Source organism: Schistocerca serialis, chromosome 6, assembly GCF_023864345.2.
Source record: "Schistocerca serialis cubense isolate TAMUIC-IGC-003099 chromosome 6, iqSchSeri2.2, whole genome shotgun sequence".
NCBI lineage: Eukaryota > Metazoa > Arthropoda > Insecta > Orthoptera > Acrididae > Schistocerca > Schistocerca serialis.
In genome coordinates this window covers 359380551-359408013 of record NC_064643.1, presented here as the reverse complement: position 1 = coordinate 359408013, position 27463 = coordinate 359380551, and the positions used below count along the sequence as shown (strand labels likewise).

General features: G+C 37.1%; 1 protein-coding gene across 1 annotated transcript in view; it reads left to right on the top strand.

Moving 5' to 3' along the window:
• Nucleotides 1–12416, top strand: part of LOC126484567 (rho guanine nucleotide exchange factor 18) — a 637896-nt gene extending 625480 nt beyond the window's left edge. Inside the window, exon 29 of the mRNA XM_050108129.1 lies at nucleotides 11081–12416. Within this exon, the coding sequence (XP_049964086.1) occupies nucleotides 11081–11563 (483 nt within the window). The 3' untranslated portion in view covers nucleotides 11564–12416. The remainder of the gene's footprint in view (nucleotides 1–11080) is intronic.
• Nucleotides 12417–27463: the final 15047 nt, after the last annotated feature.

The window sequence follows — 27463 nt, the reverse complement described above, 5'->3', positions numbered from 1 at the left end:
TCTTGGAATCAACCCTGTTGGCATTTTCTGTGGTGATATCAAGGCCCTCGATTGTCCAGATAATAAAACTGTACTAGGGAAATCAAAATAGTATAGGATGGTAAGCCTTCTCGTTGCATGGGTGGAGTGTGCCACAAGGTTCATTGCTTGGCCTGCTACTTTTCTTGGCAGTTCCTAGATTACATAAATGGTTTACCCAGACATTTGAGAAGTCTTCAAACACTAATCTGTGATCTTGATGCAAGTGTATTGAGAAATGGTCTTAACAAATCTATACCACGCATGGTCAGGAGAATAATGGGACAGTTGTAAAACTGGTTCACAGCCAACAGCTGAACCCTTAAGTTTACAAAAAGTCATGTTATGTAATTCCAAGTAAATCAAAATTACTTACAGGTACCAGAACTTGAGGTCAAAGGGCATACATTAGAAGGCTCCATTTGCAGAGTTTCTGAGGATTGTGACATTCCAGTACCATGAAATTTATCAAAAAGTAATAACATAACATCAGTACAATAAGCTGGTGCGTCCTGGGCAGCCAGTTTATTGGTTGCACCAGATTGAACCACACTGCCTTATTATTGGAGACTAATGAATTGTTTTACACATTTTTACCATGTTTAAGTTGCTCTGTAAGTGAAGAGGTGCATGAGAATTGATGTTGTGATTGTATTCTTTCTTACTGATAGGATAGTCAGCGACTGAAACAGATCGTAGTATGTAAGTATTACTAGAAAGTGTCGCCCGACAAAAATGTCCAATCTCAGATGATCTATTGCTGTCATATAAATTCTGTAGTCCAGTGTTTTACTTCACATGGAGATTTTTTTATTTCAGACAATGCCTATTGAAACAGGAAAACAGTTTGCTTTGACTGCCCATCTTCTAACGTTTTGACGACTAAGAGTGTGTGAAGTGTATGTGCAAACTTCCCACTTCTCTTATACAAGTCGACTCGCGTGGTGTACACAGTTGATCTTCTTCTCTGGATAGCCGGCTTCTGGAATCTCTATAAACTTCATCTCCGAAGAATGACGCTAGTTACAGGAACCTTAAAGACACTCTCACTACTTGCGAAATAAGTAGGTACTCGAAGAATACTTTTCAATGACTATCAGTATATTTGAGCTTCATAAAGAACAAAATTCACACTTCGCACATTAGATTTCTTGTAAGTCACTAATATCGTCTCACATTAGAAACAGATTTAAGAACATTTAGGAAAGAGTTGGCTTAACAACCATAACTCTATTACAAACAAATCGTAAAATACCTCTTGCCTCCAGCAAGCTCAAGATGAGAGGGTCCCCCCCCCCCCTCAGAATCTCAATTGTTTTTGTTATGAATAACAATGGTCACTGATATGATTAGCACAGAATAACCTAGAAGTTCCACGGTTCTTCCATATACTTTCGTTAGAACTTCCATGGATCACCTGACAAGTACTTGTCAGTGCCATTTTTCCACCACGTCTACCTGCTGCTCGCGACTGATTTCACACCTGCACACACAAACATGTGAGGCGCAGTAGACAGCATTCTAGCATCCCACTCTTAACATCTAAAATATTGTGTGTTCGAGACTGTAGAAAGTCGAGTAGTTATAGAATTTACGCAGAAATTCTCGGAACACTACAATCTGTGGGCATAGACTCCAACTTATTGCTAAACTCCACGACATGACAGGCCAAGTCAGGCCAACTTTATCCCAAGAGATGATGCAGTGGCCATAAATCTCATTTCCAAACAGTATTACCTCACCTTTCTGAATCCTATTGACTTGCACCCAGTTACGCTGCATAGTATTATGAAGTCCTATTGACATGGGATCAGAAGTCTTGCTACACTAATGTGTAATCAGTCTGCTGCATACCTATAACTGGTGCTGTGAAACAGTTAAGTTGCGGAGGACATAGGGCCAATCAGAAGGAAATGAAAGCATGTTAAATTGTTAGTAAATCATGACAGAAAATAGATTACATCACTGATCTTTGATTCCAGTGTACATGTAATTAATTCATTAGTTAGTTACATGTTCCATTGATCATTTTACATGACAAATCATAATTTTTTTGTTTTTAATATGTATTGATTGAGTTGGTAATTCTTACCCTACACTTTTTACACATTACAGATTACAATATAGTGTATATTCTATTAAAGAAATTGTTGAGAACAAACTTTTTCAGTTTGTTTTCAAATTTTGCTTTTCTGTCTGTCAGACATTTTATATCACTGGATAAGTGATCAAAAATTTTAGTTGGAGCATGGTGCCTCTGTTTTTGTGCTAAAGACAACCTTACTGTGGAGTAATGAATGTCATTTTTTCCTTCTGGTACTGTAATTATAATGTACATCATTGTTCCTTTTGAACAGTAGTGGATTATTTACAGTGAACTTCATGAGGGAATAAATATACTGTGAACCAGTAATCAGAATGCCCAACTTGTTAAACAGGTGCTACAAGATGATCGTGGATGAGTACCACATATTATTCTTACATCTTGTTTTAGAGCTATGAAGACTTCCTTTCTTAAAGATGAGTTACCCCCGAAAATTATTCCATATGACTTTATTGAATAAAGATATGTAAAATATGTCAACTTACTGATTTGTATTTCCTCAAGATATTTAGTGATTCTAAGTGCAAATGTAGCGGATTTAAGTTGCATTAGGAGTTCCAAAATGTGCTTTTTCTACTTCAGATTCTTATCAGTATGGACACCTACAAATTTTGAAGTTTCCACCCTATTTAATGTTTCCTCACTTTGTTACATTTATTATTGCTGTAGTGCCCCAAGATGTGCAGAACTGAATGTATTGTCTTTTTAAGATTGAGATGAGGCCATTCGCAGAAAACTAGTGGAGAATATTGTTTACCATTTCTTCTGTTTCTGTATGTATGCATGGTCTGGTTCTGCAGAAAGAACTATTTCCGCTTATTGTATATTAGACGGAAGATCATTTACATATATGAGGAACGATAGTGGGCCTAATATTGAGCCTTGGGGAACCCCCATTTGTGATTTCTCCTTAGTCAGGATTGTGTCACCAGACTATATTGGTTGAATCACTAAGTACAACGTTCAGCACTCTTTTGGTTTGATATGATATCATCCATTTGTTGGTTGTACCATCAGTCCCATAAAACTTCAATTTCTGTAGAATACTGTGATTCACACAGGCAGGTGTTTTATGTAGTTCACAGAAAATACCAACAAGCACTATTTTCTTATTTAATTCTTGTAAAATTTGGTGAGCGAACATGTAAATGGCAGTCTCAATAGAGCAATTCTTCTGAAACCCAAACTGCGATTTGCTGAGAATATTGTTGTTGCTAAGGTGAGATACTTTTCTGAAATACAGCACCTTCTCAAAAATTTTGGAAAATTGTCAGTAGTGATACAGGTCAGTAGTTATTCACATCCCTCTTGTCACCTTTCTTAAAGAGGGGTTTAACAATGGCTTATTTCAATCTCTCTGGAAAAATGCCTTGAGGTAGCGATGTATTACATATTTCAGACAAGACTGGGCTTATTATATGGGAACAAATCTTAAGTACTATGTTCAAAGCACTATCAAAACCAGTTGAGCTTTTATTTATGAGAGAATGTATGATTTTCTTAATTTCAGAAGAAGTTGGTGATACTTCCAAGTGACTGAATTTTTTGAGAGTTACTTTCTCAATATACTGTTGCAATTTTTCCCCTTGTTTGTGTCTATACTTTCTGTCTTATTTAAGAAATGATTATTAAATATATCTGCTACCTGTGACTCTTCATTTAAAGCCCTATGTATGAATAACATTGTGTGGTATCCGGTATGTACAGAGAGCAACATATGATAAAATATGAGGTGATGAATCCATGGTGCAAGACCAAATCTGATTTGTGGATGTGGTGACATATCAAAATGTTTGTCGTGGTTTTGAAACTTCTGTGCCTAAACTTAAACTGCGTACTTCTGAGAGCAGCAGGGCAAAGTGATTCACCAGATATCCAAGGGTACATTAAAAAATAGCAAGTTGCCAGCACGGCAAAAATATTGCAGATTTGAACATGTCAGAGTTATCGTTTAGGGGAAGAATATTATTTCAGTCCTGTTGGGTGAAAATAAGTTATAAAGGTTCTAGCAAATTGGTAACAGGAGCTTGGTTTGTAGTAATACAATAAAGATTTGCTGTGGACCATCTTTTTCCACCTCGAATTCAAACATTTAAACCTGGTCTTCTGTTTTCACCTTCTTGTCATTAAAAGTAAAATGCAGTGAGTTACTACATATCTGTATTTCATACTATTTTTCTATTAAAATATAATTGAAATTTTGTGTTTCTGTTCATATTGAAGCAAAAGAAATTGAAAAGTGAGTGTGTTTTAGTAATAATGATTGTAATATTCTATTTTGATATGAAAATAAGAAATCATAGGTTCATTTGAATCTTTTGTTATTTATTGCCAATTCACTTTTTTATCAACAAAAATAATCAATTTTTGAAAATATAATATAATTGGACAGTTAAAAAATCTACTCACCAAGCAGCAACAGGAGAACACACACAAAAAAGGTTCAGTTTGCAAGCTTTCAGAGCAAGTGGCTCCTTCTTGTGGCAGAAGGGTTGAAGGGGATGGAAGAGGTCCAGTCCTTTTCCTTCACCCCTCTTCCATCCTACTTCAACCCTTCCGCCAGGAGGAGGAGCCACTGGCTCTGAAAGCTTGCAAGCTATAATACGAGGGTGATTTGGTGAAATCACCACGACAGGTCAGCCCGAGTGCACTGATTCGTTCACATGATATTCATTGGACTGTTACCTGTAAATATGTGCCATGTCAGTGCTCTTGGAAGAGAGCTGTTATGATGATGTGGCTCTGTAGTTGTTCCTGCTTAGTGATTTGGGAAGATGGAAAAAATAGAGATTCAGGCAGTGATTAAGTACTTCATAAAGAAATGTATGAAAGCAAAGGACATTCATGCCTATTTCAAGAATACACTGGGAGACTCTGTTCCTTCATATTCAACTGTTGCCAAGTGGACGAATTAATTTAAATTTGGTCAGGAGAGCTTAGATGATGATCTGCGCAGTTGTCGGCCAAGATGTGTCACTACTCCAGAAATCATTGCGAAAGTGCACAAAATCGTCATGAAGGATCACAGATTGAAAGAGCGTGAAATTGCTCACACTTGCCAGATGTCATCTGAAAGGGTATATGACATTTTAACTGAAGAATTAGAAATGAAAAAATTGTCGGCAAGATGGGTGCTGCGACTCTTGACACTGGATCAAAAACGCATGAGAATGGACATATCACAACAGTTTTTGGCCCATTTTAGGAGAAACGAATAAGATTTTTTGAGCCAGTTTATGACCACAAGTGAAACTTGGTTGCACTACTATCATCGGCGGCGGCGGGTAATACTAGTATCAGAGTTTTCATTTCTTTCCTGAGAGTTCCTTTGTCATGGTTCAGGTGTGAAAATGTCTTTGATGGCTTAGTAGTCCAATCCTGGCATGGAACGAGCGACCACAGAAATTACAAATGTTGGAAGGTGGAGAACGTGGCTGGGCCTGGAGAAGTTCACGTCTCTGGTGTTTGTCATTTTCCAGTCTTCGACGTTCCCACTCAAAGTTCTGAAGAGCATTTGAGGTAGTTGAGCGCCAGAGACTGTGATCTTCTTTTAAGGTGAACCAGTTTCTTATACTGATCCTTATAGCTTTGAAGAGGGGCACCTCGCGGCCTTTTACCTGTGCTCGCTTCACTGTACAGCATTTGATTTGGAAGTCTGTTATCTCTCATCCACTGGACATGCCCAACCCGTCTTAGTTGGTGCCCAATAATGAGAGCTTCTAAACAATTCATTTTCGCTTTCTCAAGAACGGTGGTATTTGATATAATGTCATCCCATTTCGTGTTCATGATGTATCTTAGCTTCTGTTGGTTGAAGCGTTCTAGTTTCTTCAGATCATGGTGATATAATGTTCAGGTTTCGCAACCATAGAGCAGTGTTGAGATGACAACAGCTTTATACACCATCAATTTGGTGTATAGTGTTAGGTCTTTATTCAGGAAGACACGTGTTCTGAGACGACCAAATGCTACATGAGCAGCACATATTCTGTTCTCCACGTCTTTTTCAGATGAGCAATTAGATGACAATATGCTTCCTAGATACAGGAAATTGTCCACTTGTTCCAAGGGTGCATCAGAAATGGATATGCTGAAATCAGGAAGGGAAGAGCCGGGAGCTTGTGCAAGCACCTTTGTCTTTTGAATATTGATGGAAAAACCAAATCGTTTGTATGCCTTGCTGAAACAATTAAATAATCCTCCATCGAACCTGTACTTTGGTTCTACCCCAGCGTTGTTCACTGATGTCTCATAAAGCATAGCTGCCAGGTACAAGGCAAATAATGTTGGTGCAAGAACACATCCTTGTTTTAGCCCACTCCTTATTGGGAATTCATTAGATGTTTCATTCTGGCAGATGACCTGTCCACTCATGTCATCATGGAGAGCTTTAACCAAGTCAACAAAATGTTCAGGGCAGCCGAAACATTTTAAGACCATCCACATGGCTTCTCTGGGCACTGTATCAAAGGCCTTTTCTAGGTCATAAAAACTAATAGTAAAGGATTTTGTTGTTCTCTGCACTTCTCCTGCAGTTGTTGTGCACAGAAAATCATGACAATCGTCCCTCTTGAAGGGCTAAACCTGCATTGAGGTTCAGGAAGCACAGTCTCTGAAAGTGTCACACTGGAACCAGGCTGGGAATCTACACCCAGAAAGTAACTCCTTATACTGCGGATGAAAACCAAAGAAGAATGAAATAAAACAATAAAGTGGTAGCCAAGATCGCAGGAATTCTTTTTATTCCAGGATTACCAGTTTCGGCGGAACTAAAGCTGCCTTCATCGGAGCTTGTGCTTGTATGTGATGGAGACACTTAACATTTATAATGTCGTCTCTCTTAGACGCCTATGCGCTACTCACGACAATTTTGTAAGGCTTGCGTGTTATAGGCAGCCATTAATATCACCATTGTTTGCCTTGGATGTTGTAACCCGTATGTGTCCTAAGATCCGATGATGGCGGCTTTAGTTTTGCCGAAACCGGTAATCATGGAATAAAAAGAATTCCTATGATCTTGGCTACCAGTTTATTGTTTTACAAGTATCTAGATGGCCCCCACATGAGCACAAAGAAGAATGAAATATAATGACCATAGGAACGTGGAATGTCAGAACCCTCCTGGACATGAACAGTGACAGGCCAGAGAGAACCGCTCTTATCAGCCATGAACTAGCTAGGTTAAATATAGATTTAGCTGCCTTGAGTGAGACTATACTATCAGGTGAAGGACACATAAGTGAGGCAAGTGCAAGAGACAAAACAACAGTCAAAGCAGTGGAAACATGCTGAATCTCTGCCACCAGAGAAAGCAAAGATAGTTCCTTCGGCGAGGGAGGTCATGGTATCAGTGTTCTGGGATGCGAAGGGGATTCTGTTTGTAGGTTATCTCCCCACTGGGCAGACAGTTACTGGAGAATACTATGCTAACCTCCTACACAAATTGCAACAAAAGATATGTGAAAAAAGGCAAGGTTTAGCAAGGAAGAAAGTCATCTTCCATCAAGCAATGTGTGCCTGCACACATATGCTGTCACCATGGCAAAATTACATGAACTTAGATATGAATTGTTGCCACACCTGCCTTATTCACCTGATATGGCTCCGTCAGACGTCCATCTCTTCCCAAAACTGAAAATTTATCTTGGTGGACGAAGATTCACTTCAAACGAAGAATTGATAGCTGGAGTTGAGACTATTTTGCAGGCCTGGAGGAAACTCATTTTCAAGATAGGATCAAAGCACTGGAACAGCATTGGACCAAGTGCATGAATCTGCAGGGAGACTACATTGAAAAATTAAAAAAACTTTCAGTGATGTAAGTAATTTTTTTCTATTCCGTTGCGAGAACTTTTCACAAACCACCCTCGTACCTTTTATAGGTGTGTATTCCTGCTGCTATTTACTTGTTTCTTTTCTGTTTTTATACGTGTCCCTTATTTACTGTAGTTGTTTGTTTTCTATTATATTACCTGTCAAGACACGTCTCATTTGTTGGTCTTATCCACCATTATTCAACAACAGGCCCAGTCCCAATTTTTGTCAGTTTTCATATGTTCCCTGCCTATTTTTGCACATCTTTATGCCCTCTATTTAAAAAATTTCAGTCTGTCAGGGAGGAGGGTAACTATATCATGAACCAGAACTCCACCAACGAACTTTCAGAGTTTGTTCGGAAATATTTTTTGAATACTTTGGGATAAGGGACCCACAGACTCTGGCACCTCATTACAGTTATTGCAATTTGTTTAGTTTCTTGATCCAGTGGCTTCCTATCTGTACTGCACTGGAAATAGTGCACAACAATGCAAATGTCGACAGTATGCTGCACTGTGTTTATTGTTTCCATTTGCTCACATTACCTGCTGTTGACCAACAGTAATGCCCTCCTTACTCTGTTTCCCTCAAGTTTATATTCAGTACTGCTCAGTTTTGTCTAGAGGTTTTCTTTCTTTCTTTCTTCGTTCTCTCTCTCTCTCTCTCTCTCTCTCTCTCTCTCTCTCTCTCTTTTGCATTGTGCATTATACGCAGCAGTAATATGGATAGGTTTACTGATGAAGAGTTGGTGACATGCAGCTCATGTAGGGCTCCACTGAAAGCAATTGAAGAGCAGAATGGCAACATTATTGCTGAGCTGTTCCTATAATGATGGCAATCATGTCACAGTACTTTTACTTCTGTACATAGGATCCTACAAGAAACTGGATCCTTGCATGCTAGAACACCAGTATTAAAAAGAATGTGTTACAAGTGATCAGTGAGAATTCTTCCTGTAGTGGTTGGCACTTTGCACAGCCTCTGTTTTGAGAGACTTTTGTGAACAACAATTACACTCATATCCTTCACAGAAGGTGCAATCATTGCCACCAGCGGACTTCCCATTTCGAATGATGTTTGCAAATTGTTTCCTGTCAGTGTACAGAAAACCCCAATTTTCCTGTTTTTATGTTGTTTAAATGAGGCTATGTTTACAAGAGAGGGCACATTCAGCAGTAGGAATAGCCATGTGTGGGATGACACAGATCCGCACACAGTGCTATGTCAATCCTGTTAACAGTTGTTTGCTGTATATGTGTGGGTATTGTAAATGATTTTTGTAAAAGGATCTTATATTACCTATTTCAAACGAAAACCAACCACCAGCCAAAACGGGACTTTAGGATGGTTCCATTCAAAAATAATCACCACATGCATTTAGGCATGTATCCCACGAGACGAGATGGACGATTCCTGTTTGGTGAACACGATTGTCAGCTGACAGATCCATAACTGCGTCCACTCCTGCTCTTCCTCATCTGATAGGAACCGACATCCATTCTTGCCATTCTTCAGGTTGCCAAAGATGTGAAAATCACGTGATGAAAGATCAAGGCTGTTGCAGGCCAGCTAAATTGTTGAATTATAGCCTGTGTCTGATTGGCAGTGTGGAGGGTTGGGGGGGGGGGGGGGGGGTTAACAGTTACTGTGATGTGTCTTCATAGTGCTGCACGTTGATTGTGGTTTCACACTCAAGGAATCACTGAACGGAGGGCCCCTGCAGTCAAAGGTAGTGGTCATCATGGCATTATGTGACGCCACCATTTCAATCCTGAGGGCAAATGACAAAGCCAACAGTGGAAACATTTTGCAACTACCCAGTCAAAGAAATCCAAAGCTGTTCATAAAAGTTCCAGTAAGGTCATAACGCTCATCTTCTTTGACTGCAGGGCCCCTCTGCTCATCGACTTCCTTGAGTGTGGAGCAACAATCAATGTACAATGCTATAAAGACACTTTTCACAAACAGTGACGCACCAGAAAGTCAGAATGTCCAGGAATGGTGTGGACTGAGATCTTCTTGCATGATAATCCCCGGCCCCACACTGCCAGTTGGAGATAGGCTATGCTTCAGCAATTTGGTCGAACGTCCTCAATACATTCCGGGTATTTCACTGTGTTGTTTTCACATGAAGAAAGACATGCAAGGAGTTCAATTTCAGTCCGACGTGGAAGTGCAAGTGTGGGTGCAGTTGTGGATCCATCTGCATCCAAGTGTGTGAAACAGGAATTGATCGTCTTGTCTCCCAGTGGGATAAATGTCTTAACACATTTGGCAATTACTTCCAAATGGAACCATTCCATGATTTCATTGTGGCAGGTTGCTAGTCCCTTATACTTCTTGTCGCACTGAACCAAGTTGTTCCTAGATGATGTCCCCACTGGACTTCGGCACACTTTGCACTTGATGTTAGGAACCACTTTGAACTGCAATTTGGATGACAGTAGATTGATTGCTTTGTGTCCTTTTCCATGACCAGCTCAGTGACCAGACATGGTACCATTGGACTACTTCTTCTGGGTGCATGTAAAGAGCTTAGTTTAAAAAACTCTGGTCAGTACATGTAAGGATATGGTTACTAGTATTATTGCAGCTGTGGAAGCAGTATGCCAAACTCGTGGAAGTATTTAGCTTGTAAGACAATGAATGGTGCATCACTGTATGCTAAGTTGTGACCATCATAGTTGACAATTTTAACAATACCTGTTAGTTCTGCATTTGTTACATGCTGTACTGTACACTGACAGAACGGATTGAACATATGGTGATAAAAGTGTATGTGTTTCATCTGAGGGTTTTGCATTACTTTGTGTTGTTTCGCATTACGTTGTGTTTTGTATATTTTGGTTATTGCATATTACAGGCTTCTTTACTGTTGCAAAGGTATTTTCATAGAAGCAAGGGTGACTGCAGTAACAGACTAAATAATTCCATTATTTCTCTTACTAGCTGTCAGAGACAATTGGTCCCTTATACCAAAGTACTCAGAAGTTATTCTGAACAACTTCTTGAAAGTTTGTCGGTTCACAGTTGTATTTAATCATACTATATCATTAGTACAGTACATTGTTTTACTTTCCATGTACACGTCAATTGACAGGTTATTGTTACTCTAACAGTGTAATGGTGTGGTAATTTCAGGTGAAGCAACAACTTCCATATAAACTGGCCACTAAGCTGGGTGGTAGCAGCAGTGGCACTGGCAACAGTAGTAGTAGCAGCAGTTCCAGTTCTTCCGTTGTGCAACAAATTCTGCCTTACAAACTGAGCCAAGGGCAGTCACCGACGTCTTCCGCAACAGAAAGCACTAGTGGTAGGAGAGGTTCAGGATATCGCCGCTTGGGCTCTGGCAGCTTCAGTCCCCCCTCGAGAACTGCAGCAGCAGATGAGACTGCAGCGCCGTCACCACATAGCCATGTGCGCACCGGCAGTAGTCCTGCTTCTATGCAGAGTGAGCTACCATCTCCACCACCTGTCGAAAGTGGGATGTCTCGGAGATCTGCAGGAGGACTGGATCGCACTCACAATCACCCTGTAAACAGAGTTGGAAGCCCCGGTCCTGAGTCTGCACCACAGCCTGCGTCGAGCCGACGGTCTGCCGACGAAGAAGTTATATACTTCTGACAAGGAGATACACACACGTGACATCATTCACGTGTCTGGGACAAGTTGAAGTCACTTCTTCGAGCTGTTGGTTGTGTTAGTGGTTGTTTACCGTTTACACTCGGCGATGCTTGAGCTAATGCTAAAGAGAAGCAGTCTCTGGAAAAGCTGGTGATTTCCTTGAAGGATCAGCTAATTTGCAATTGACACCTGTAGAAATAAACCATGTATATTATCTGAGGGAAATCTGAATGTTCCTGAGAGATACTAGCAAGGAAAGGCCACCTTAGCAAAAGATCGTGATTGTTATTCCAAGATATTAAAAGTTATAGAGCTTTGGTTCTATATTTTTATAGAGACTAGATGTCATTGTTTCACTTGCCAGTTCATTGTCCAGATGCACTGTAGTGTAGCCGAAAGACAGACAGTGCATTTGTTACCAAAGCACTCGGGTACTGTGGAAGGATTGCCTCATTTGCAGATGTATAATGTTTATGTCCCTTTGAAATAAGTGGTTAGTAATTATGTTACATAACAATGCAACATGTAAATAAACCTTAGTAATTTCAGATGACGCTACTTACTTTCAAAGCCTGATACTACTCAAATAAGCAAGTTTCATACAGTTGAAATGTCTTTGCGATTGTATATATGGACATAATATGTCAGCCACTACACACAAAGCAGAACATAAGTAAGGCATTTAAATATATCTGTAATGTATAGTCATTTGTTTAGTGGTTAAACATAGCCATCAGCTGTTCTCTGCAATTGGAAATCAATTCCTCCCACGATAGATAAACTGTTCTCCTTCTCTTTTAATAATTTTTTCATCTGTTTTTGAGTGAGCAGGCACAAAAATGAAACTTACCTTGCTACAATATCTTTTATTACACTCTAAAAATTTAGTTTTTTTCTTTTTTTTTTTGGGGGGGGGGGGGGGATGCATGACAACATCTTGCTTACATATACTGTTGGCATTTGGAAATTTGGAATAATTCTGGTCTGGGCAAAGTGATGTAAATTTATTCATTGATAACTTTTTTTTACAAGAAAAGAATTCAAGTACTTTATTGCATTCAGGATGTTGCTTGTGCTTTTTTTGAATGTCCTAAAAAATTTAACAACCAGGTCAAATATCTCATAACTATGTGACAGTGCCTCATCATGACGTGTATTATTCTTATCTGGTGTGCATTTTCTTTTGCCCAACATCTTTTGACCATGAATGATTAAGTTGGTTGGCTTTGTTAACATTATTGATATATTAATCATGGTTTCCTATTAGCATGAGTTGTTACCAATCCTCCTTTCATCCTCATTTCTCACACCAGAGATTTCTAGAAGCCCGTTGCTGACTTTAAAAATAATGGGACCAGGGCTTTAACACAGAGCTTTGCCTTCAGCAGGGAACAGTCAACCAACTAATTCAACTGAGTTTCAACCTCAGCTGCCCAGCTCATAGCTTCATCCTCCATGGCTTTTTCTCCTGCACTTCCCAGTTCCATGCAGCATTGCCCATGGGAGGCCAAGAACAGTATTCAAGCCTTGCTCTGGAGACATTATTAATGCATCAGAAAGTTTAATCACATGGAATGCTTTGATAGAGAATTGAAATTTCATTTCGATTCTAATACATTTTTGTAAAGTTAATGTAATAGTGTTCTCTAAAAATTCCTTTGTCAGTGCATTTAAATATTGCAGAGTGTATACTTCGTTATCTCAGTGCACGAATATATATACTTAAGTTTTCCTTGTAGTTTTATCTTACCATTTCCCATTGTTATTACAAAATTTGCACCAGTGAAATTAAATTTCTTAGGTTATTACCTGGCATTTGTGAACTCCATGATTAAGTACAAAAATTTTAGTGGTTCTTGTGTCATGATCAACATATTAAAAAATCATGTAGACTCACGAATATGGTTGGTGCAGTTTCAAATCATTCTTTTATGTGTCTCAGTTCAGATATTGACTTTATGACAGTACCTTTATTGTCTGTTTTGGTGAAAATTAGCTTACCACAAAATAGTTGTGAACATTAGCTTCTGATGTAAGAATGTTAAATCTTGAAAACTTACCTACTCAAATGAGATTACACTGCCCATGTTTTCTTAGTTTTGTACTGATACTAGTCATAGGTTTGTTATCTCATTTAATTTCAGGACACACATCCACTTGGCTATCATGTTTTTATTATTGCGACATAATGTCTGTCCATTCAAAATACACCAACATTTCACATACAGAACAATGTTTTTGTTATCTTCTTGTACAGTGCAAACTTTCTTTGACTGTCACAATCTACTTTACTGAACTATCTTTTTTTAATTGTATGACAATATAATTATGTTCCAAACTGGAACAGTCAGGTTAAATACTTCATAACTATGTGACAATGCCTCAGAATGAGACATGTTGTTCTTATTCCACAACCATAAATTATCTTCTCGCCATATTCTGCTGTCCATCTACCTTCTGATCAAGAATTAATTAAGTACGATACCTCTGTTTACTGAATCACTAATAATTTCCTATTAATGTCAGTACCTACTCGTCCTTACTGTAGTCTCATTTCAAACTCCTACTGATTTCGAAAAAAAATGGCACCATTGCAGTAGCTAACAGGTTATTAACTCAGCTGCCTTTGCTTTGGTTTGATGATTTCTTCTATTGAACATTGTTGCAACTTGGCTAGCATCTGTTACCTTTTATTTATTGTTTATATACAGGTTATGCTCAGCTGTATTGGATAAATCTGTGGAATTTCGTTTTAGTATACAATCTCTCCTTTTTTAGTTTGCTTATTACTTTAATTTGTGTTTTCAATCCATGGCACTATCATTCTTTCGTTGAAGACACAGCTTCTTTTGTTTACTGTATTACTTGTTCCCTATCAGTTTTGGTATTCCTAACCGAATTTGAAATAATAATATAACTCTTAGTACTTGTTCAGGAACAGATAGATGACTGAAACCAATACATGCACAAACAAGGACACTCTAGTGAAACATTAGTCATTACTGTGGGTCTTGACTGAGCTAGGATTAACTGTTGCAGTTTTTTAAAGTGTGGGGGGAGGGGGGGGATAGGAGGGGTACAGAAGTGGCAAAAATATTGAAGAAAAGCTGTAAGTGTCTCTCTCACTTTTCTGTTTATGAGTGTAGTGACTTGTGAAAAGATGGAAGGGGAAGGAAAAAAACTTACTTTTATGACTGCATAGTCTCATGAAGCCTTTTTATCACTCACTGGTTCAGTTAGCAGATGGTGATTAATTTTGTTTCAAAAACATATCTTTTAATGTAAGTGTCCTCATGAAATACTACAACTTGATGCTGTTATCTGTCTTTTAACTACAAAATAAGTAACATCAACAATCTAAATATATATAAAAATAATTTTTAATATAAATCATGAAACTGACTACTGCAAAACCATAATAGCACTTCTACAGATGATTAGTCTCTTGCATTTCTGCACAGTGTTTAGTTTATTCTTGCTATTGCCTGGAAGATTTCACTAAAGTGTCATAACCACTTGCTTCACAAGATAAAATTTAAGTGCTAGTTAAATTTTAAAACCACATTTTATGGATGTATGTATTTCTTATTTGAAATAACTAAGAGCATGCATGTACTGTATAGTGTATGTTATATAATGTAACTGATACTGACCACAGTGACTCATAGATCAATCTACTTTGATTGAATGTGTCATCCATTGTTTATAGAGGGGCACCTGATTAGTTCATTGCTTTTGCCCATTAACATTGACTTTCTCAAACTCGACCTTTGCCAATCCCTCAGGTGTTTCCTCAGTTGTCCTCACAAAGCTCATTGTGCTCTGTTCGTGTCTCTCTTCCAAATAAAAATCATTGCCATTACGGAGAATTAAACCCAGAGTCTTTGGTGGCAGTCCAGCATGCTGACTTCCCAGCTATAGGGATGATAGTCAACTGCATTTGTTCACTGGTTTGTGCATATTTTGTCCATTTTCCTCTGTGGCAAACAGTATTTGTCATAATTCTGAGGTACTTCTTTCATGATCTTATTCTAATATAAATTTCAGAAGCTACATTCCATAAATTTTGCATTTTTTTGTACATTCATTAGAGTTAGACAGATGTCAGCATATCTGTATTTACATACATCTAACATGTCACACATTTGTGATTTCCTGTTTTTATGGTCTATTTAATTGTGGAGTAGATTTCTTATTACTTTACACTTTCATTAATTGCTTAGAAGTTTGAAACCTGTTATATAATGGGCAAACCTGTTGTTTCATAAAAAATTATGCCAAAGAGACAGACAATTGTAACAAGTAGTCAAGAATTAAATAAAAATATGTACTAGAGTAGGTGTCAAAGAAAAATTTCAGTGCATGATTTGGTAAGGAATCTGCAAAGAAAAAACAAGAATATGTAAGAGTAGTGAAAATACAGTATTTCATTCAATTCTTGCACCTTCATCTGAAAGAGTAACAATATTTCTGTCCCCCAGTCCAGTCTCCTCAGAGAACAGCATGAGCAATTAATGTGGTGTGTCTCAAAATGTTTTCACAGTGAATTTGTTAACAGACAATTAACACTGGTGTATCATAAAAGTTAAATCCCTAACATCTTATTGTCATTTCTTTATTATTCTTTGCTGTAGAATGATAAAAGGGCATTGTGTTGGTTCTAGTGCCAATTGTGAAACTGTTAAATTGTGCCATGTGTGTGCCAGTTAGCAGAATATCTCAAGAATCCTATGCTGGCATTTATGCATATTTTCAAATTTTTATTTTATTGATTTATGAAGTATTGCTCAATTCTCTTCCTAGCTGAAATATGTAGTTTTTTATATGGGTTATACTGTGAATATACATTTTTATTCAAGATTCCCAAAAACAAATAGAAACTATATAAATACTGTTTCCTAATTTAAATTTTGTCTCTGTCATCAAACTATATATTTTCAATACCACACAGTGCAAAACAACTCGCACAATGTTTGCCGCACACTGATGTCTTCTGGCTCTGCACTGTATCAAGTTACATAAGCCTTAAAACGAGACAGGTAAACAGTATTAGTGAAATAGTTATCAGTGGCCATCAACAGTAAATAAAGAATTGAAGGCCCCTTTTTCTGCAAGTTTGTGTTCTTTGTAGCCATTGCTTGATGAACAAACATTTTTCCTGAAAAAGTGGCCCAATGTGTCATTAGCATGACAAGATGCATTCATCTTATTAGGTTTGTTGAGACTGCTTTGTATGCTTGCATTTCAAAATAATAGTATTAGTGTGTTACGATTTGTTAACACAGCTGCAGGAGAAATCTCAATGCCCTTTTCTTCCCACAAATCTCAATTGATCTACTTAGCGCATAAGAGAAATGGCCTGTGGCTCCTTTTTGTTTAAACTTTGGCAATAACATAGGGCTTAGCAGGCATATAATAAAAGAAAATAATAAAAACTACTGCCTTAGAGATATTGCATGTTTTCTTGAGAGTGTGTACAAAAATGCTGTTTAAATTATTGTTGATAAATTTAAATATTTTATCTGACTGATAGTACCTTGAGCCTACTTGTTTTTTTCCCTTTGTATATCATAAGATTAATAATGTGTGAATGTGAACTTGCAGTTAGGTTACTCATCACAGCATATGTTCCAGTCACTAGTTGTAAGTGTACCTCTGCAATAAGTGTGTTCTCTGGTATATCCTCTTTGTGACTGAAGCAGCTGAGCAGTTCTTTGTACATAAAGGTGCAATTACAGGTCTTTGTGGAGATATACATTCCAGTTATTTGTCTTATGCTACATCGGTATTGTATGTTATAAATATACTTGCTTACTGTTGTGGTGAGGTTCCAAATTTAGTACATTTAATATGTGCTAACTATTTATTTGCCTTTATTGTCTACTGTGTAAATATATAAACTTTAATCTTAACTGACTACAAACTGTCTTCCTCGAAGGAACCTTCCGTGTACAGTTCAAAATGAAATACATTTTTCTCAATCATTGTGACAATACTAACATCACTGAAAATGTCAGTCGATTTTCCTCGTACTTCCAGTATTTTTGTGTGAGCTCTATTTGCCATTAAGATTAGAAATGGTTTTTTTCTTGTTATTGAAATTGTTACGTACTTCATAGAACTAATAAGGCTGGTATAACTGCTGTTATTCGTGAGGTGTAAGAATGAAATTTTTATGGAGACTTAATTTAATGAAGGCCTACTGTGAACGTCTTTCCATTCTGTAGGTGCAAAATATTTTTGTAAGATATCTAATTGTTCTTCGACTGGTTATAAACTCTACATGCAATAAGTTGTATATTTACAACATTTGGGATCTCTTTGTCTTTTATATTTGTGAACTTTTACAAATAATTGTAATTTTATTTTATTATAAAGGATGTGTTAATGTGTGGACAGATGTGAAAATATTTGTGATCAGGGCTATAGAGTATCAACTTCCAAACTCGTAACAGAAGTTTAAGTCAAATTAGATTTTCTTGCTAGAAAGAGAAAAGGAACATTATGTCTGTAAAAGAGGAGTATGCATGTGTGATTCCTGTTGTGAACTTTTATTTATTTCATGTAACTTATTGTGCAGTTTTCATATGGGAAACCCAAGTGTCCCATTTCTTGCCCTTTGTATGATGTAGTATATACTCTTCTTAGTGGGAATCCTAGTTTTATGTATATTCAGCATTGGCGGCTGTTCTGTCTTTGCCCCCCGATTTAATGTAACGCATGCAATAATACATCCAAAGATATGTCACGTAAAGTGTGTATTTATACTAATGCTGACTTCCGTTTTGCACATAATGAAGCTATCTCTTTCCACTAATTGGTATCAGAGCACCGCCCATGCCTTGTGTGTGTGTGTGTGTGTGTGTGTGTGTGTGTGTGTGTGTGTGTGTGTACATTTGTCAAGAACAAAATTTTTAACGGAAAAGAAAAGCAATTTTGTTTCTAAGTAAATTCAGAGTTACATCACTACACTATGATATGTAGACTTTTGAAAAAAGTGATGTATCAATGTTCATAATTTTAAATGCAGCAAAACATTTTGCTTCTTGTGTAAAAAAAATGTCCCTCACAACCCTGATGAAAGGCTTTTATGGTTCTAAGAGCCTATTATGTTTAGGTATCAGACAGCACATTTAGTGCATGATTAAAATTTGAATGTTTTTGTTTTACATTGTGTATTTGTTCATAAAATTATTTGTTTAATTTATTTACGTATGACTGCAGTTTACACATACTTCTTATATTTTTTGACTGAATAGAAATCGTAACTGATACATTAGTTTTATAATATAGCATTGTGGTATTTGGTCCAGGAGTTGTTAAGTCCAAATTGAGCAGCACATTCCATCATCCATTTAGCTGTATGTTGTATTTATTGCATACTATCCCTCAGCAACTGTTGTATTTTATTTTTGTAATACTCAGTGATAATGTAATACCTTTAAGATGTGTATATTCATGACTGTCAAAATATATCTATGTGAGAAATTGTAAATATGAGTATTTATTGTAAATAAAAATAAATTATAATCTACAATTCACCTTTGAGCATAATAATATATTTATGTTACTATAAATTGTCAAGGCTGTGTGAATTGTGAATGATGGTACATTAACTATTACAAATTACAATGTTGACAACAATAATAAAACTGAGAATCTCCATGGTGCCGTGGTAGATGTGAAAGAGGGCAATAGAGGAGATGGGTCACATATTAGAAAGCTGTAAACCTTCTGACTGGAGAATCTAAACCAGAGTGGCTGGAGTGTCAATTGATGAGTATTTTATCCTTTTACATCACTTCGCTTATAATAAGAAAATGGCAAAAATTTTAATGCAGTGTAAGAGCGAAATAGCACTACCGTGTGAACGTTAATCATAATCGATACATAAGAGTTATTTTATTAAAAGGAGAGCAGAAGTTGTTACAGAACAAGGTAAAACTTAATCACAAGACATTTAGCATAGAGCAGTGTCTATATAAAGTAATTTATTTATTTATTTATTTATCCTGTGGATCACATATTGTACAAAGTACACATGATATAGGACAACAAATATGTAGTTTGGAGAAAAAAATAGGTAATGGACTGCCATTTAAAAAAATGTACACAAAATTGTTCGTTGATGAATATAGTAACTTCACATACAGAGAATACAAACAATTTACATGGGGAACTAAGAAACATGTAGGCAATGTAGTGCTACTTTAAATGTACACAAATAATCACTGAGATTACAGAATAGTGAAAATGTCAACTGGAAACACAACAGAAGGACAATGTCATTTAAAAACTACATTAAACATGAAATTAACATTGAGATTTCACAGACAATTGAGTTTTAATACTAATAGAATGTGTACTTGTACATTCAAAAGCGAGTTGAAAAATTTTGGGAAGTGAAACTGAAACATAGTTGTGTATAGTAGAAATTAGGTTATTATTTTGCCTACAGAATGTTTTACTCTAATCACAGTATTTTACAAAGGAACTTTATAATTTTTCATTTCCAGGAATTCTTGTACTGAATACAAACAGTGCTTTGTTAGAAATGCCTTTAGTTTATTTTTAAATATTGGATCTGGAGCAGTTTTTATTTGTTCTGGAATTTTATTGTGTAATACGACACCCAGATGAGTTATATATTTTTGGTATGATGATGTCCTTGAAAAAATTTGATGGATATTAGATTGCCCTCTGGTATAATGAGCATGTATATCATTGTTTCGGATTAATTTGCCTGTTCTTGAGAGGTATTCCCTAGTGAATAGGATTGTTTCTTGAATGAATAGGGATGGGATGCTTAGAACATTAAGTTTTATAAATTGACATTTACAGGATTCCAGCTTTTTGAGGCCACAGATTATCCTCAGTGCTCTTTTTTGTAGTTTAAATATATTTGTGCTGTGAGTTGAATTTCCCCAAAAGATGATTCCATAGCGGAGCAATGAGTGGAACTGCGCATGGTATGCTTGCATTAGTGTGGATTTACTTGTAGTAGATTTTAGTATTCTTAGTCCATAGCACAATGATGAGAGTTTCTTTGATAAGTTGTTTATATGTGTGTCCCATTTTAAATTTTGTTGGACCCATAGACCCAAAAATTTTGTTGCATTTACATTTTCAATTTTATCGTTATTTAACTTTACTTGGATAGTTTTTTGACTGGTTATAAAGGTTCTAAAACCAAAGACGTACTGAGAAGAACTATGAAATCATTACTTCACCAGCAAGTCAACTAATGCAGAATACTGTTATTGCTTAACATTGCACATGCTTATTACTGTTGTGACATGTTATCTGTGAGGTAATTCAAGGTTTCTATGGGCCCAATTTCATTCGTGAATAATGGCCATGCAGAAATATTATTATTTCGCCAATTACATTTTTTCGTGTGTATCACAGTGCAGTCAAAGAATTTATTCCCATCTTGGAATATTGTGGAGATTTATGAATATAATGTCTGCATGTATATTGTTCTCCTTTCAGATATTGTGCTGCCTCTACCATGTACAAATACACCACACACACACACACACACACACACACACACACACACACACACACACCATCCACAGTGTGTCTTCACATTAAATTGTGATATAGTTCAAAGATATTGTGACAGTATTGCTTACCAAAGAATTAGAATACAGTCGGAAATGGCCTGTTTAAGTAGACTGCATTTTCACTTACATTAAGCTTCCACTAACTGCTGCTGTTAGTAACAGGAAACACTATTTTTAAATATAATTTATCCTTTAATTCAACTTCACTATTTTTAAATATAATTTATCCTTTAATTCAACTTTTTCCAATATTCTATTGCATCTCATCTTTATTGTATATCCACAGTTATTAAATATGAGAAATATTTGCAAAAAAATAATATTTATGGAATGAATGCAGGTATTAACTGTAAGAAAAACATTTGAAAAAATTAACCCTTTCACTGCTACAGATGTGCTGTCTGCATTCTGTGCTGAGGACAGCTTTCGTTATGACTATACTGCTTGTCAAATGCTGGTGCCTTTGCTGAGAGACAGCATTTGGCCAATATGAAATAACTTTTGAACTCATTTTTCAAAAACCGTTAGATGAAAAAATTGGATTTTGCACAGCATACAATCTGATATCATCACTTGATAAAGGACTGAATTTCTATCCATTATATACCATAGTTAGTGTCCTGCGTCAAATTGAGTAACACATGGCAAGAAATTTTAAAATTTTGCAGAGGAAAAAACACACGCATAAACTTTGCATACGGTTGAGTTTTAGCTCATACATTGCAATGAATGAAATGTAGATAAGATATCAAAATTTTATAGGTGAACAATATTTCATGTTGTTCTCAAATTATTGGATTTTATATCCCACGGACAGTCATGAACGATGCAACCATTATGTTGCTTGTGCGTCAATAATTGTGGTCGTAACAAACATCGTACCCCATAAACGATTCAAGATATTGGAACAAAACTTTTTCCAAATGGTAGCACACAATTAGGTGCATATGTTGTATAATAACTACTTGAAACTCTTATTCACCGAGATACGGAAGTAACTCATGTGCAGCAGTGAAAGGTTATCGTCTCAGGACACATACAGATATCCATGGCACTGTAGGAAGACCCATGCAGCTTTTGTAAACGTGCCCACAGCACCTGGGGAAAGATGTAGAAGGACATTTATACACGTCCACTGTAGTGAAAGGTTGCAATTTTAATATTTTTTCCTCCAAATATTTTGTGATGTAAATAAATTTCTAACTCCTCCATTAGATACATTGCACCACTTTCTGGAAGTCATGATGTTCATTGTATTGGCTAACAAATACTTCTCAGCTCATCCTCCCAAATGCATCTCAAACATGCACAATGGTATCCAGATCCAAAGACTTCATTTCCTAGAAACACTCTTCTGCAAGAAATCCATCCACAAGTGTAACTCAATGCAGACAGCAGTATTGCCTATCAGGAGGAAGCTGGATCACTACACTGTGACATAAGCGGCTGCAGAACTTCATATTTGCATCTCACTGGACAACTGCCAAACCATTCTTATTTCATGTCGTTCCTGTGATTTTACTGACTATCCCTTTCAACCCAGACAGACATGCAACACAAATAATTATGCAAACTAAAGTGGTACAGCAAGGTACTACTCCTGATATAACTAAGCTGGCTTTTACCATGTAGTTAAAATGGCCAGATTCTGGTCCAGCTGAGAGGGGTTAATCTTGATTAGTGCTGTGCTGGATGAAGACATATGTTTTCAGGGCTACCACAAGTTTCCCCAAGTGAAATTACCTTTATATTTTCCTGATTTCCAGACAAGTTTTAGCATTTTTCCCTGATAAATTTTGAGATCTCTAGGATAAGTAAAGATATAAGTTGACAAAAAATGTAAGAACTTTTGTAGGAGAAAGCAAGCCAAATGGTATATAGTGTTTCATTAAGAACACTGTTGTTATTTTATTTCAATAAAATGAAAAATATTTGGTGACAACAATATGCATTTCCTTGGAGTTGCAAGACCGATTTAAAATACCTCCACTGATTTCAGAAATAGCATCAGAAAAATGTAGGTGTCCTGAAAGAAGTATAAAAGGTGGGGAAGAGTTGTGTAAACCAACACTATAGGTGACCGGCAATAAAGTGTTGATTCTACTATGTTCAATATTGTCAGTTATAACCCACTGTCTTACGTTAAGTATCTTACAGGTATTGAGTGATTTTTCTTTCAAGAAATATATGACTACATAGCATACAAACCACACTGCCACAATTTACTTCTTCTTATCGTCCATCTTTCTAATATATAAACTACTTTCAAGGTGCCAAAATGTACTAGAATAAATAAAATGTCCATAAAACGCTGCACTGTACAATGTACTTGTGGTGAGACAGTCACATCTCCTGAAATCCATTGCATGTGGCCTCTGGCCTGCCGAGGAGCACCCCAGTCCTGGATGTATGGATAAACCATGAAAATCCGAAGCATTACGCCACACATAAACTTATCCAGCCTGCGGGTAAATCAGTGAGACTAGATCTGATGGGCAGGGCTGCCATATTAATGGGAAACGATGGGCTTCAGATTGGCAGAAATGGTCTGCAGTTTTGGCCCGTCGTGGAAGTCCACGTGTGTGACCAGCTATTCACGTTTCACAGGCACCATGTTGCTGAAATAAGACCACAGCGATCAATCCATGCAACAGGTAACTTGCGCAAATACTCTGAGAAGCAGTACTAATGAGGATAAGTAGCAACTCACCGTAAAGATGATCGCTGAGCCGCAGACAGGCACATAGAAAAGACAACCACACTCTCACAACCAAATTTTTGGCCATAGCCTTTATCAGAAAATGAGAGCACATACACAGTCTCTCACACACAACTCACGCACACTTGACCGCCGTCTCCAGTTGGTGTGTCAACAATCTCTGAGAATCGGAATCAAACAAACCACTCCTCATGCCTCCCTGCCTTTCATTGGCAGCTGCTAGGCTAGCGGCAAGCAGTGATGGCAGCACTGGCTGCAAGCTGTGAGGAGTGGTAGGAAGGGGAGAAACAGTAAGAATGAGGGAGTCGGGAAGCGATGCCCAGCCAGCGATGATGCATGACATCTCGTAAACAAACCATTTCATCTACTGAGGAAAAAATCGAGATTTTTTTTTTCAGTCTCTCTCTCTCTCTTTTCAAATTTCCCTGGTTTTCCATACCTCAGAACTGTTGACAAAGTCCTGAAATGACATTTTTAGCCCATTTGACACTGCTGAGATGGTGTGATTTGTGTCCAATCTACTTTAAGGCATCTAGAAAATTATTATGGTGAGCCCACAAAGAGAGTACATACACTCTGAACACAACAAAAGTGCAAACCCGGTGAGATATAGGTTACTGAACTATACATTCAAAGACAAGTGTAATGTTTGTCACAGCAAATTGTACTCCTATCATACACAGATGGCACAGTTCTTGTTCGATGGAGAACCCTGATGATGATTTGCAGTAACTGTTCACGTTTGCTCTTTCCATTTTCATTTATTTTTCCAAAATAAGCTCAACTGTTAGATATTAGTGTAGCTGGCAACTAAGAATTAGATGTGGAGAAAACAGACTGAAAGACAGAATAACTAAAAGTTCAAACAGCTATAAATAAATGTACCTCATAAATGAAATTGGGCACAAAAATGCATTGCGATAGAAGAAACGTAAAAAAAAGAAAAACTGTAACGTGGATAACGCACAAATTAGGAACCATGGTTGATGCTCCATCTTCTGCTTAAAATAGCACTGACCATGCAGGCAGAGAGCTTTGTGTGTCGCATAAAACTGAGAGCTATTCCATCAGACAAAATGTGTGCCACATGTCTCACCTCTTTGTGTCCCATCTTGTACACCTTAACCCATCTCACTATAACCCTATGTGACAGCAACGCAAGCAGACTTCGGTTTGGTGAATTGACAAAAAGGGACAACTCACCAACTTAATCAAAAAAAAATAGGCCAAAAGTCACAGACAGTATGAAGAACAGACAACCAGAAATTTCCAGATAGTCCATAATACTTTGTGCAGTACAAAACCAAGCTAACATTGAGCAGTCATGACCGGATGAACCCTTGCCAACACATGTCCAGCATGTGAACTCATCATGTGTACATCCATCATTGACATTTAAAAGCAGTTGGAGAGATGGACTGCTGAGCATTGGCCATGTGTCTCATCAAAGTCTTTGGGCCTGGCAGGCTACTTTACCATGGACAACATAGTTAGAAGCTTTTGCAAATTGTGAGTTCATGTGGTGTAACTATTTTGACCTGTGTTGGAAGTAGTGGACGGGGGGGGGGGGGGGGGGGGGGGGGGTTGTTGACCTTGACAATGTCTTCAAAATCTGGAGCACGCCCAACTACTTCTGCGGCTGCATTTTGTTACGTGTAGTTTGGTTTTAAAAAGTACCATGACTCATAAACTCCTCGCTGCTTGTAACACTCTCCATATAGGGGCCATAAACTGTAAGAGGCTTAGGACTGGAGATAATCTACAGAAATTGGCAGCAAAACTAAGTAACATGGAGTGGGATATCATTGGGGCATCAGAGATACGAAAAAAAAGGAGAATCAAAGAAAACTGCAGTCAGACTAGAATTTTAGAGAGAGCCAAAGGTGGGTTCTGGGAAGTAGGTTTCATCATTAGCAAGAAAATAATTATTGATTGGCTAAGTCTGAAGGAATCTGAAACAAAATAGTAGCAATAAAGTCCAGGTTGGAACATCAAGAATATTATGCAAATGATACATTGCTACTTGACGCAAAGATGACACTTTGAGATGCAGACAGGCAAATGAAAAGACTGTTGCACATTGAGCATTCAGCCAAAGCCTTCTTCAGAAAGGCAAACATAACCCATTGACACAAGCACACCTCATGCACCCACGACCACTGTCTCGGGCCGATTCTAACCAGAGATAGCACTTATTAGTGCGTGACATGTGCTTCCTTTTTTTGGGGGGGGGGGGGGTAGCTTCCCCTATTTCTATGTACCTACTGTTGTGATAAAAGTTACATTAGAGTCATGTTATGACTTACTTTACAATATATTATTGGTTAACTTTTGAAAAGATCATACTGCATGTTCGGTCAAGTTGCATTAATGCAATACGCTAGCACATCAAGCAATGCAATATGGTAGCACATCAAACAAGCTAACCAGCCACCACCACGTCGACAACAAAGATTACAAATCTGGCCGAGCGCTCGTATACTCGGCTGCGAGTGCGACTTCAAGATTCAAAGTTGTGGGAGTGGGCAAACATAGGCAATGAAGAACATTCTTTTAATGTCCATATCAAACTAAATTTAAAAAAATCTAGTACTTTGATATGTGCATTCTGGTGAAAAACCATAGTGTGTCTCCTTAAATAACAATGCACATTTGGAATTTTTTTGTTAGTTTTTTTCTGTATTAATTTTAATATTTTATTTAAGGAAACAATGTTGTTCGTACCTAGGTGTAGGTCATCATATCAATTTATGCAGCTAGAACTGATTATACGGTACCTATGTAAAAACTTTCCAGTTTCTCATAGTCTGGATAACATAGACTGAACCTAATGTTTTTACGGATGTCATCATCACACATTTTCAGTGTCAAATCCTGATATCAAACTGTGTGAATTTCATTTTTGTCCACCTGCCTTTTTTCACAATAATCCTTTTCTATCTATGAATAGGTACCTGAATAAACATTATTTTGATTTTGATACATCTTCAAACGTATTTCATGAATTAAGTTGTTAGTTGATCCATTAAAAGGTGCTGACGAATACTCATAATGCATAAATATAATCAATTTATTGCTTTTTAAGAAAATCGTGGAATACTTATTACTAGAGACCGAATTATGAGCATCATAAAAACCTTAAAATATGCATAAAAAATGCGTGAAAAGTGTCGAAATATGCAAGTTCAAATAATAAAAACAAAATAATTCCTGTGTGCATTGTATCTCAATGTCGAACCTGTGCATATCAATTTACGAGCAAGAGCGCCAGTCACGCGAAAAATCGGTATATTTAGAACGCTATCATTTTCCGAAAACTTTTTGGTATCGGTTTGGAATAGGGCCTTTCTGGGGTTATACTTTACAAATTTACAAAATGGGGACCAGTGATGCCAACATATGATTATTTTTTCCATCAAACCAACACCCAAAAATTCGCCAAAATGAAATATCTCCATATTTTCTTGCACAAATAAAGAAAAACTAAAACTTATTTTAAAACATTACACTAATTACTTTGTTTTAAAAATCCGTCAAAATCAGATACCGTATCTACATATTTCCTAGCAAATAAAAAGACGAAATTAAAATTTACTTTAAACATTATACACA